We start from the raw sequence: 12,969 nt of genomic DNA on the forward strand, positions 1-12,969 counted from the left end.
AATCTCCTCACTGAATCTAGAGACTGAAATAAAATAACACAGAGGTGGACATTTTTCATATTACTCAAAGAGACCGCTAAGAAACGAGGAACTGAGTAACTGGAACACCTAGATAAGATCTGTCCATTTTAATTTCAACTGTGCAAAAACATGTATGATGATTATTTTAAACAAGCTTAAAATAGTTTAAGATTCCCCCCCCCCCGACAATTCCACCCCCGCCCCCGAGAAATAAAAATTTATATACAAATAAGTAAATATAGCGCGCAAGGGCTATACAAGTAAGTCAGAAGTCAGAAAAAGCATAATTTGTTCACTGGATCTTGACCTCAGCTCAGAAGCCATTTAGTTCCAATGTTTTACCTGAAACTGTTTATGGTTTACAACTCATCAGACAAATATACGATGATAATGTGTTGCTCAAAGTGGTTTCCTCACAGATTGCCTGGTATAGTGACCTGATAAAACCAGTCTGAGGTAGGCAAATGGCCCTGAAAAACGCTTTCTGGTAAGAATCTGCCCCTCACCATGAGATAAGATTGCTCATGCTTAGACCTATCAGCCAAACCATAAAAATAGGTCATGTTTCTCGGTGGTAAGTTCTAGATGCCTTTGGTGTAGTTTCTACCTGGGCAGTCAGGGCATACCTCTGTAAGACTTTTTCTTGTGTTACAATAATCTGTTGGGCCTTTGTTTTGTGCCATTTGGGTGCAGAGCAAAAATTCTTCTCTCAATGCAAGAACTGTTTCACTGACTTAATGTTGCTCAATTTCAAAATTGTGTGTAGGGGCGTTACCGAGATACGTGGGTTTCTTTAAAAGAACCATGCTCTGTCATATTAATACAAGGCATATCAACAGATCCACAGTAAAAGTTAGTTAAGCCCCCGTCACGCTAATTCGGTATCAGCAGGAATCAAGAAGAATGAGCCTGAATGATGAATTTTCAAAATTCGCACCACATTCAGGGAAAAAGTTCAAATTGACCTTAATTCTTGTAAGAGTACTGCTGGAATACTCAGAATGCGCTTGACTTCGCCTGGAATGATTAGTGCATTTTCGGCTGTATTAAGTCTCAAATTCAGTTCGAATGTAGAAAACTAGGAATATCTATAATGCTGTCAGAATGCAGTCAGAATATTTACTGTAGAATATACTTTGATTGGCGTACTAGTGTATTTCGATTGTGTATTTGGTTAAATTAATATTTCAGCTCATTCGATACACATTCGAAACATTCTGACGGGATTTTATAACCCCGTCACACTAGAGGCGGAATGATCGAAATGGCGTCGGAAATACAATTCTTTGTACATTCCTGGATATTCGAAGAGCATTCTAAAAATTCCGAGTGCATTCCAAATATTTTTACACATTCTTGTGGCCGGCTCGAATGTTTTGCTCATGTCAAAACTAGCTGCACTATGACTGCATTCTAAATATTCTCACGGCATTCCGACAGCATTCGAAACATTCTGATCAGTTACCATTCCAGTGGCGTTTTTATACACTCTGGGCATCGTGTTACATTCTGAACATGTTAGAAAGTAATTTTAGGTATTTTAGATATTTCAGCTGCATTTTGTTTGAATTCTTTATAATTCAAACCATCATTAGCAGCCATACCGTGAGCATTTTGATTGCATTTGAGTTCGCATCGTATATCATTCGAGGCACCTTCTTACATACTTCAGCCTGTATTCGGCCAGCAGTCAAACCACACTCGTACGGCATTTGAATTTCATTCGGAATATTCTGACTACATTCTAACAACATTCGCAATATTCCTACAGTAATCAAACTACATTTGAGAGGTAATTAATATACCTGGAATGCGCAGGAATCATTCCAGGCGGGTTCGATGTGCATTCTTAGTATTCCAGAGGCATTCTTACAAGGCCGTAAGATTTTAGGCCAATTTGAAATTCCCTCCCGATTACGGCACGAATTTTTCAAGTAATTCATTCCGGCCGATAAATTATAAATTCACTAGGGAAACAACCCAAACAGAAAGGGAAATGAAGGAAAATATATTCATTTATAAGTATAAACCTATATTGAATAGATAATAGCATTGGTAAAATTAAGCAATAGCTAAACACCCATTGTTACATACGTCACATTTTAGCCTTTATAACATCATCTAGTAACAAATAAACAAAACCCCCTGAAGAAAGAAAGAAACAGGTCGGGGCAAAATAGCCGCTGTTCTTTTTTTTTATTTTTTTATTATATATAATATATACTCGTACAGGAAAAACACTTTTACCTTTTATATATATATATATATATATATATATATATATATATATATATATATATATATATATATATAGTTCCCTACGGCACAGATCAAGGTGAAGAACGGGAGAGTGCTGTGACGTGCGAGACATGTGACTTCATAATATGCAATTGCTTCAAATAAAAATGTGCAGAATACACCCCCAGTGTGCTGGTGGTGTCTACAATGCAGTATTGCTCATGTAGGTTATATAAGAAATCAAGTTTAAGCTGGCAATACCAAAATCGGGAACCTAGGGTATCCACATCCTTTCTACAAGTGAATTTCCTGTCTGCTCAATACTGAAAGAATGTCTGTACATGTAGCATGTAGTATGCGGCTCAAGAGAGGTCAAGTTAACAAATGTTTTTGCAAATATTCTATCTTAAAGAATGTGTGGTCAGTTTGAAATAAATGTGATGCATACATGTATAATTTACTATCATATAATGATACTGAGATGTATAAATATACAATATACGTGTATTTTTGACTGACATATTCTATTGAAAAGTTACAATGTCCGTGTTTAATGGTTCTCGGTTTACAATAATATTCATTTAATTCATGTTTGTGATTCATTGATTTTTTGGACCGTTTTATATTGTATATATTTGATTAACGTATACTACATTTCCTAAGGCATAGTGGTTTGTCGTCAATGATTGATTATAATTTCAACTAAAAGTATTTAAATGTTTCTTCTTTGAATTTTTTAAAGTTAATAAAGCAGTGGGGGATTTCAGGAAATGTTTATATTGCCCAGTAGCTAGTTTGCTTTATTCTTGATCTTTGAAGGAACGCTCCAGCCTTTAGCAGAATGTTTATGAATATGCACAATATATTTATCGTATTTTACCAATGAAGCCTCTTTTGAACATATTTATATTATGTTAAATTATATTCATATCCAAAAGTTTCATCTCTCTGTATAAATAGAAGTTGAGAGAAACGTGTAAAGTAGAGAAACAAAATAATATTATTAAACACCCTTCTTGCCTTTTGACTTCATCTGAAGCCTAACAGGAATGCAATGAATACTTAACACCTTGATTCGGACAAACTATTCCACGAGAGGGTTGACTAATTGTGTTCACTTTCAACCAAAGAAAATTTGAGCAAAGTGTGACTACAACGATTGATTCAAAAACTCGGTTGAGGAGAAAGGATTAGGGTTTAGATCATTAACTCTGAGCATTTAACTGAAAGTGTAAAAAGCGCCTGTCCATTTCTCAACACCAGTGACTAGACAGCGGTAAAGTGTGTATTAACTCCACATTCAAACACTCTGTTATACACGTACATGGACCAAGACAAAGCCATGGGGGCAAATCATCAACCGTGTGCGTGAGCTTCAAATAGATGATGGCCTCTTTTTCCTTTTACATGTACAATGACAACACATTCAATTGATAAACAGAACGGTTTAAAACAAACTAGTTGCGAAAAATACGCTAAACATTTATTGTAAACAATTCTGAAACAAGGCTGTATAGCGTTCTGGCATTTTAATCTCAAATCTATCAACAAATGATGTTACTGTGAAAAATAATCTTATGCCTTCCTTCATTATTATGACTTTGAAAGTATTCCATAAGGTTCATAACAATAACTCAAGATGTTTCAATTACCTTGACATTTTTATATTTGGTCTTATTTAAAGGGATAACAACTGTTCGTATTAGACATATTCCGCAAATGATACATTGTGAGCAATTCATAGAAATGTATCAAAACCCATTATTGACCAAAACGAATAGTTTTGGTTATTTAACCTTAAAAAGTAACTTGCAAGGTGGCTAAGAGAATTAATATTAAATAAATAAATAAATAAATAAAGACACAGCACAAAAACAAATCTTTCCGATTTTTCAGCCTCCGCGGAATGACGTCGGAACAGTGCAAGCTGGCCTTTACAACGAGAGACTGAATGACGTTTTTCCGCGCAGGAGTACCCCTTTCTCTTTTACACGGCCTTTCAACAGGCGTAATCTCGTTCGTCTTTCTTCGCGACTGAACAACGTTTTTCCGCAGGGGTCCTGCCTTGGTATTATGTGACGGTCGTTATTGGGTTGTGACTGACATTTAAGAACATAAGATTTCAATGGAACTGAAAGATTTATATTGTTAATTCATTTCAAAATTTCATTTTATTATCTTAGGTGCGCTACATGTATATACTGTCGAAAGGCGTGATCATCCCGACCATTAGAACATCTCTCCTGAGGAAGCTTCCCCCGAGGGCTTATCATATTTTGTTATTCATCATTTCATTTCTCTTTGCTGATTTATCCCTAAAAGTCGTATTTGATCTATCAAATCCAGTCCAATTCACAGTCGTCTCAAAAACCATTTTAAATTAATACAGATTGCTTAGAAGCGACATCAAAGTCTATATTTAAAGCATGATCATTATTTCCATAAAATTGCAATGAATTATAATGAATAAGACTTGGTCAAAGGCCATTCTGTTTGATTATTAAAAGTTTGGCCGCGGCCTTGGATATGCAACTCTGGTTGCAGCACCATACCTGACTAGCATTTAACTTGTCGCTTGTACTATAGAAATTGTTAATCACACTTGCGCTTACAATCTGGATTTTATAGGATACGTTTTAAGGTGTCTCCGGAGTAAAAATCATTTCAGTGAAATCATGATACACAGTCAGTGTATTTTTAATTTTTTTTTTCAATTAATAAGGTGTATTAATAAAGATTCCTTAGTCGATCGCGATTTAGACTGCGGCAGTTTAAATAGATCTTAAGTTTATTACACTAATGGACGTAGTGCTTATGCATTGAATCAGCGTGTGCAGTGGTGCAACCAATCTTTAATTAATAAGGGAGTTGGAAGAACCAGCGGGTGACCGTTAAACGTTCTAATATTTAATCAACACTGAGCGGAGAACAAACAAAAAAGGATAAAGATGTGTCACACTATGCGCTGGTGGCCGGGGAAATTTCAACAAAGCCCGACTAACAACAATGTACGTCACGGTCTCCTTCAATATTTCATCCAGCTAAAAGACGAAAACAAAAATACTTTAATACCAATGTTGACTGGAGATGCATTAGAATTTTTTTTTGATGAATAAGTGTTGCCCCACAACTGATCGTAGTACATCCCACGATAAGATTTCGCTCGATAGACCATGTCTAGAACCATAAGTTAACCATTAGTTCTAAACTAGCTGTCATAAAAAACCTTGCTTGAAAAACTGAATAACTATAAGACCATTGTTATTTTGCAAGGTTAAGCAGCGATAAATATGTTGATATATAGCAAACATTATCAGTATGATGTGCCGTAATACGTATATAACAGGAGTACTTTTCTATTGATGATGATATCTTGCTCATAGTGGGTGACGAAGAGAAGGGGGTGGTTAAACCACGTAAGTGAAGAATCACTGCACATTAAACGTACATCGTGTATCACTTTTACACGGTTTCTGCTAATGAAAATGTATCATATCGCAATATACTGATTTCTTCATAGAAATTCATTTTTCACATGAAAAGAAGTAAATCGCTGGCTATTTTGTTTATAAGTTCTGGGCTTTGACAGAGAAGGACAGGCCTGCTTTAGATGACAGCCGGATTCGGTTGTATTTGTATGGGGATTGCTACCAGTAATTAACACAGTTTTCACATGCAGTACCATTGAAACACGATGGTCGAGAGATGACTCATGAGCTGAGGTCAGTATAACAAGCAGCATGGTGGCCAATAAGCTATTTAATCTTTTATATAACCTCTCTCCAACCGCGGTGATGAAGGCTTAAACCAAGTGTTTTGGTTTCTCACTTCTTTGTTTAAGCACAGTCCCCCCCTCTTTTTTTCAGGACTCTGCAGCTGATGAAGGTCACTTGTTGACCGAAAAGCGCTTTCTGCAACCAGTCCACCCCCCCTTTTTTTCGTTTCCCCAGCCGCACTGTGTGTATCTCGTACAGTCGGCCCTTCAGGTCAAACACATACAGAGGCGAGACACCTCTCTCACATCATACTGAAGTGAAACAACAGCCGATAATATTGAATGCCGCAATAAATAGTTATCTAACATAATTCGAATCAGAATTATAAGACGGACACGTTCTATCACCGTTGTCATCTCTTCACAAACACGTGATAACGCATCTAAGGGACTTTTATACTTCAATCTAATCTCTAACATCCCAAATTTAAAAACATTCTCAAAGCTTTTAACCAGGGGCGCTGTCAAAACACACGTCCCCAGGGGCCCAGTCCTGGATCGTGTTATTTTGATAAGAGTTAGTTTAACTAAGACATGAGCCGACCACCCCTAAACAACGAATATTAAATCGCAACTACAAAGGGGAGGATGTGGTGTGGTGTGAAGATAGCCACAGAGACAGAGTACAGAGTATATGTACAGGAAAAACGAGAGGATGAAGACAGTAAGTGGTTTTATTCCTTTTGTTATTTTCATAATATTCATGTATTTTTATTTTTAATAATTGATTATCAATGTGTGTTGATAAATTACCAAGTCTTTGATTTTATTACATTCTCCATGTCTGTTGTAATGGTAGGCTACATGCATTCTTGTAATTCTCAATCCTGATATTTCTCTGAATTTTTTTTTAGTCAGCCATGCTGTTCCCTTTACCCAGTTATGTTTAATACGTTATTACACATTATATTTTGATATCATTTCGTTATATCTTCACAGAAACCGTTAAGAAGGACACCGCACTGGAAAAAAGGAAAGGGCGATAGCAGCACTGAACAAGGGGAAGACGTTGAAAGGGCAACGGCAGAAATATCTGACGCGGGGGTCTGCCAGGCTAAAGAAGTGCTCAAATTGATGTGTGGAAAATAATTTACACGCAAGGGCGATTTGATGTGTGGAAAATAATTTACACGCAAAGACGATTAGAGTCCAAAGTTGTAGATTAGATAATATCACAGTATTCAACATGAAAAATGTTAATATATCTCCTTTACGGTGATTGATTTTTACTTACTGTTTTTATATATATTGTTATTACAATGAGATCAGTACTTCTTATATTTGAACATATATTTGTATATTATTTTGCTGTGATCCCAAGTAAACTGATATGTAATAATTCAGGCCCAGTCTTGAAAGTCCAATTGGGGAGGGGAATGGACACAGTACGCGGGAAGCTAAATCATCAATACATAAATTACAGTGCATCTCACTGATAGTAGGCATTTTAAAAATATCCTGAAAATCACGTATCACCGGGTATAATGTCTTCGTTTCACGAAGGGCGGAGAATAAACAATTGCATTCACAAGTCGCGTGAATGGGGTGCTTCACGAATCACGCTAAATGACATGAACGTTTCACACACTTCAAGAAATAATTAGCTGTATTTTCTACAGATTTATTCTGAAAGTAAATTTTTCTCTTAGAATTTGAGCAGCATTTATTTGATTTTGATTAAATACTTTAAGTTAGTCGGATATTCCAGGTACATAATGTGTTGCGTTTCTCTTCTTTTTAATTTTCCCGTATTTTTAATGTTATTTTATTTCTTTAGCCTACGCATTTTGTAGGGGTTTTGGTGACAATATTTCATCTTTCCTTGGAAGCTAGGCTTCATCGCCTTACTCAATGTGAACAAAAATACCTAATTAGTGTAATTCTTAAAACGGGGTCGGGCAATTAGGGCACACATAATTGGCATGTTATTTAACGAGTGGCCACTCTCTGCAAATACATTAAGTCGATGGATAAGTAGTAGTCGTTTTCGTTTTCCTCATATGTTTACCAGATGTCAGATAAATAATGGAAAAAGCCTCACTTTTTATCAATCTGTGACGTTCCTATAATTGTACTTTTGCTTAGATTTTGTTCTGGAAAGTCGTATTTAAATGTGGTTCGTATTTATTTGCGTAATTTTTTTACTAGGTAAATTTTTAAATGGTATTCGCTCTTGTTTAGGGTGTGCGTATAATGAGTGTACAAAATAATACATTAGTGTAAGATTACTTTCCACTTGTGAAATATAGTAGCTGTGTTGCGCTTTATAAACATAATCCCCACTGCATTGTAATGGTTATTGTTGTTTTTTGCAATAAATTACTATAAATGAAAATTCACAAGCCTTCCTCTCATTAAATGAAATGCTACATGAATTTGAAACATTATCAGTGCTATAAGTAATTGAAATAACTATAATCGTCCATATTTGATTAGATAAGGGTTGAAAAGACTTACCTAAAATTGCCTTTATTTGATCGGAAAAGGGTTATAATGACGTACCTCATATCGCATTTACTTCATCGGAAAAGGGTTATAAAGACGTGTCAAAAATCGCCTATATTTGATCGGAAAGGAGTTGTAAAGAGGTTGTTTTTAGACGCCTATACTTGATCGGAAAGACGTAGTAATAGTGCAACTACAATTTTAAGCTTAGGCATAAAAGGGTAGTAAACCCGTAGACCCTGATCTTTCCGGTAGAGCTTTACACCGTTGAAAAGGCTTGTAAAGAGAATATTCAGACCCATTTCCTGAAGAGTAAAAGAGCTGAAAATTGACTTTTTGTGCTGTGAGACATAGTGGATTCATTGATACCTCTTGGCTTCTTATATTCGATGATGGTACTAAGTAAAGTTTTTTCGCAACAAATCATCAGCAAGTTTTGGAAATAACGTCCGAATGAAGATGTAAATTCTGGAAGAAACGGGGACGCCTATGTATGTTTGATACGCTCTTGTCACTGTTGCTTGAATAATCTCCATGGCAACATCACGTGGGTCGAACATGTGAGAAGAGGAAGCTTTTGCGCCCAAAAGGGAATTGACTGCCTCCACCGCGTTGTCTGTTCCTGTATTAATTAATTAATTGATTGGTTAAATAAATAGCTAATCACTTAATACCAAGAACTGCTATTACGAAAAATATATATATAAAAACAGTACAGGGAATTAAATAATAAATAGTGGCTTATAAAAAGTAATCATTTGCAAAATTAAGCTAAATAATTGATTTGGGATTTAAATGCCAGAAGGATATTACTGATTTATAAAACTGCTTTCGTTTGAAGAATAATACGTGTGGTTTACCCAAGTCAACTCTCACAATAATTTCATTTAAAAAAATAAATGAAAAAAAATAGCTGTAAATAAGCTACATATTTTGTAATTTTCATATTCCTGCCATTTCAAATGTTGTATTCTAGTGTTGCAATACATCTTACAAGCAGTATTTGGTGTTTTAAGATACAACAATAACTATAAAATCGGTACAGTTGAGGACAAAATTATTAGCCCCAACTGGGAAAATTCTATTCCTTTTCAACTAATTTTCAAGCACTTGTTACAGAACAAAAAATTTTAGCACAATATTTTTAAACATACTTGCTTTTTTTGGAGGCTAACATTCTTTTATTTCAGACACAGAAATGTAATTGTTTAACAAAACTAAAAATTCACCAACGTCAAAATTATTAGCCCCCTGATTTTAATTGTGTATCTTTTCTGGTTGATAACAGCTAGTAGTCGCTTGTGGTAGTTTTGGACAAGCTTCTGACACACCACCTGAGGAATTTTATCCCATTCTCCTTTGGCAAATCTTTCTAGTCCCATCAGGTTTGATGGTCTTCAGGTATGGACCTTAGTCGTCAGTTCATCCCACAATTTTTCTACCGGATTCAAGTCCGGGCTTTGGGCAGGCCAGTCCATGACATTCACTTTGGCCCTCTGGAGGTAGGTCGTCACCAGTATAGAAGTATATTTTAAGTCTTTGACATGTTGGAAGACGAAACTGACGACCCAAGCCAAATTTTGTTGCATTTTCCTAGGTGGGGCTAATAATTTGGTCCTCGCCTGTATGTTGGTAATTTTAGAATTGATCGGTTGATCAGTTTAAATTGGAGTAAAATGTTTCCTCATGTAACTTACTTGTTAATCCCACGGTGCTCAGTGTGATGGAGATATTTGAGTGTTTTAATTTCAGTTCCTGCCTCAAAATTCCAAAGAAGCCTTGGAGAGCGTATTTCGCCGTTGTGTACCATGATATATACGGAGTGGCAATATAACCTACAAATATAAAACCCTGTATCATAAAAGTGAGCGTGAGTGGTAATCTTTCACAGATGAAGGCACTGTTGCATCTTTGTACGTTTATTTAAAGAAATAATAACAAAAAAGTGCACATGTAGATACTTATGCTCAACGAAATATATTTATTCGACCTTCGCCAGGGAAAAAAACATTTCGAAATCAAATTATTTTGCTACGCAATGTAAAAGATAACAGTACTTGTGCCATATACAACAGGCGGGCACATAACAAAAGTTAATACTAAACAAATAAACATGATATATTGGTCATAAGCAATGTTGTAGGCAGGGCATTGAAAACAGAGACAAATATTTCAATTTGGAAGGGTAGTCTGTTATTCTGGCCCTAATCTGCTTATGGGGGATAATAATAATAATAATAATAATAATAATAATAATAATAATAATAATAATAACGAAAGTTATACTGTACTTAAGGTATCTACATACTGACCCGCCAGAGATGAGACAACTCCAATACGCCCACTACTCTTGGTCAGCAAAGGTAAGGCGTGGGACGCCAAATGGACATATGACCGGAAGTTAACGTCCATCGTCGTGGCCAGTTTGGTGAGGTTCTCTCTGGTCCCAAGCCACTCCTCTCTTTTCGCAGACAAAACGTGGTTCAACATCAGTATGTCCAAACCTCCCAGTGTTTGTTCTGCGAACTGAAGAATACGGTAAATGGTGATGTTAACTGATAAATGAAGCATGGGTGTTTAGATGAGGGTGTGTAGGGCTCTCTCTCTCTCTCTCTCTCTCTTTGACCTTGTTTTTGGTGTGTGTTTTTTTTTTCAGAAGTCGAAAGGACAGGGGGTCACGGCCCCCCTGATGTTAACTGGTAAATGAAGCATGGGTGTTTGGATGAGGGTGTGTAGGTCTCTCTCTCTCTCTCTCTCTCTCTCTCTCTCTCTCTCTCTTTGACCTTGTTTTTGGTTTGTTTTTTTTTTTTTTCAGAAGTCGACAGGATGGGGGTCACGACCCCGCTGAACCCCCAAATCTGCCACTGCTCGGTAAAGAATTCATGTTTGTTTTTAAGTAATACTGACGTGATCAATTCCTTAAGCAATTTCGGTATTATATGTAAATGTCCCTGACAAAATCTCTTGAAGGAGGATTAAACTTGGGAAATTCGTATATTCGTGTTAAGGGACTTTCTTCAACTGTTTAGCCGAATTTCTTGCCGTAAAACTGTGTCGTACAGTCATATGGATGCATAATACGGGATCACTATAGCTAAGCTTTAAAACAAACTTAATCATAAAAATACGCTCCATTATGGAAGATAAAACGGACAGGAGTGTTTCGTATTACCTACTGAGCTTAAAAATTTATGTTTGAATCTGTGGATAAATGGAGACGTAATTTATGAATGAATAAATGAGTAGATAAATGAATCAATGAATGGATGTTTGAACAAACACATATAGATACATATAACTATAATTAAATCGATGATTCCACAATAAATTCCATGCGATTTACTATCAATTATATCTTCCAAATTGTTGGTAAAGGAAGTATTTACCTGTATAACTTTCTCCGTATTGTCCATGTTTCCCATGTCAGAGACGAGGTACACGTGTTTCGCCTCGGAGTTTGGGGACAACGTCTTGCATCCTGATACGACCTTCACAAGAGAAATACAACCGTAAACGGTACCTTTTTACCTAAATATCATTTTTAAGGCAGGTATTTTTTACTGTCTTTAATATGCATAAACCATTTGGTTTAATGTATAATCACCTTATGAATCCTCATGTCTTTAAAAAGTCGACTTTTGTATTTTATTAATAATAATAATAATAATGCTGATAATAACAATAATCATTATTATTGCTATTATTATTGGTGGTGCCTCTGACCTTCTTCAACAGATGTTCTCTTCGAGCAATCAAGACAAGGTTTGCTCCCATCTTGGCAAAATGATACGCCATCTGTTCTCCTATTCCAGTTGACGCCCCTGTTATTAGGACATTTTTACCTTTCACATCAGCTGGAAAAAAAACATGAAGAAATTTTGCACCTGATGCCATTGCAAAAGGAAGAATGGGTTTATTAATTAGAACGGCAAACTAAACAACGTGTAATGAGAGAGAGAGAGAAAGAGAGAGAGAGAGAGAGAGAGAGAGAGCTTCTGGAGGGACACTGTGTGTCACATAAAAAAGAAGACATCACGATAATCGGAGGCTTTCCCTCACTTGCTCACTTAACGTAAAAGATACTACACTTACCGGGGTCAAAATCGTCAACGTACTGCATCGCAATGTACGCAACAACCACTGCAGATAAGGCCAGCGTCATTAAGGTCAACTTCAGCCCCATCTTGAAACTTGGTTAACGTGCCTCCAGGGTCTTAGGGTATATAAACACTGTATGCTTAGAGCATGGCCACTTCGTGTGGATTTGACTTTTTTATATAACTCTGAACAGGTGTAAAATTGTAAAAGTAGGTCACTCTTTCTGTCAGTTACTATAGACCTCGCATGCTGCTTTGTCACATAACACACATAATAATAAGTAACAAAAACACTCGGCTAGAACGCACGGAATCTGTAAGTCCCGTTGTCATGTTTGAGAAAAAAAAAAATATGTATTACAGGGACTGGTTCACTGTCATGTACATGTACCA

General features: G+C 36.2%; 1 protein-coding gene and 1 long non-coding RNA gene across 2 annotated transcripts; one reads left to right on the forward strand and one right to left on the reverse strand.

Moving 5' to 3' along the window:
• The first annotated feature begins 5,257 nt into the window (after window positions 1-5,257).
• LOC147759976 (uncharacterized) lies at window positions 5,258-8,369 on the forward strand. Its single transcript, XR_015331192.1, has 2 exons — window positions 5,258-6,698; window positions 6,974-8,369. It is a non-coding gene; the product is annotated as an uncharacterized LOC147759976 (long non-coding RNA).
• A 462-nt stretch (window positions 8,370-8,831) lies between these two features.
• On the reverse strand, window positions 8,832-12,884 carry LOC147759977 (hydroxysteroid 11-beta-dehydrogenase 1-like protein). Its single transcript, XM_086996100.1, has 6 exons — window positions 12,572-12,884; window positions 12,203-12,333; window positions 11,866-11,967; window positions 10,792-11,005; window positions 10,177-10,314; window positions 8,832-9,101 (listed from the first exon to the last, which is right to left on the reverse strand). Exons 1-6 carry the CDS (start codon window positions 12,660-12,662, stop codon window positions 8,878-8,880), a joined length of 900 nt encoding a protein of 299 aa, XP_086852226.1. The 5' UTR covers window positions 12,663-12,884; the 3' UTR covers window positions 8,832-8,877.
• Window positions 12,885-12,969: the final 85 nt, after the last annotated feature.

This window comes from Lingula anatina, chromosome 9 (assembly GCF_051362555.1).
Source record: "Lingula anatina isolate TDL-2025a chromosome 9, LinAna3.0, whole genome shotgun sequence".
Classification (NCBI taxonomy): domain Eukaryota; kingdom Metazoa; phylum Brachiopoda; class Lingulata; order Lingulida; family Lingulidae; genus Lingula; species Lingula anatina.

Coding starts and splice junctions, on each gene's coding strand:
- LOC147759977 (XM_086996100.1), bottom strand. CDS start 12,662: ATGGGGCTGAAGTTGACCTTAATGACGCTGGCCTTATCTGCAGTGGTT. Junction 11,968..12,202: donor GAGAACATCTGTTGAAGAAG/GTCAGAGGCACC, acceptor TCTCTTGTGAAG/GTCGTATCAGGATGCAAGAC. Junction 9,102..10,176: donor GAGCACCGTGGGATTAACAA/GTAAGTTACATG, acceptor TAATTAATACAG/GAACAGACAACGCGGTGGAG.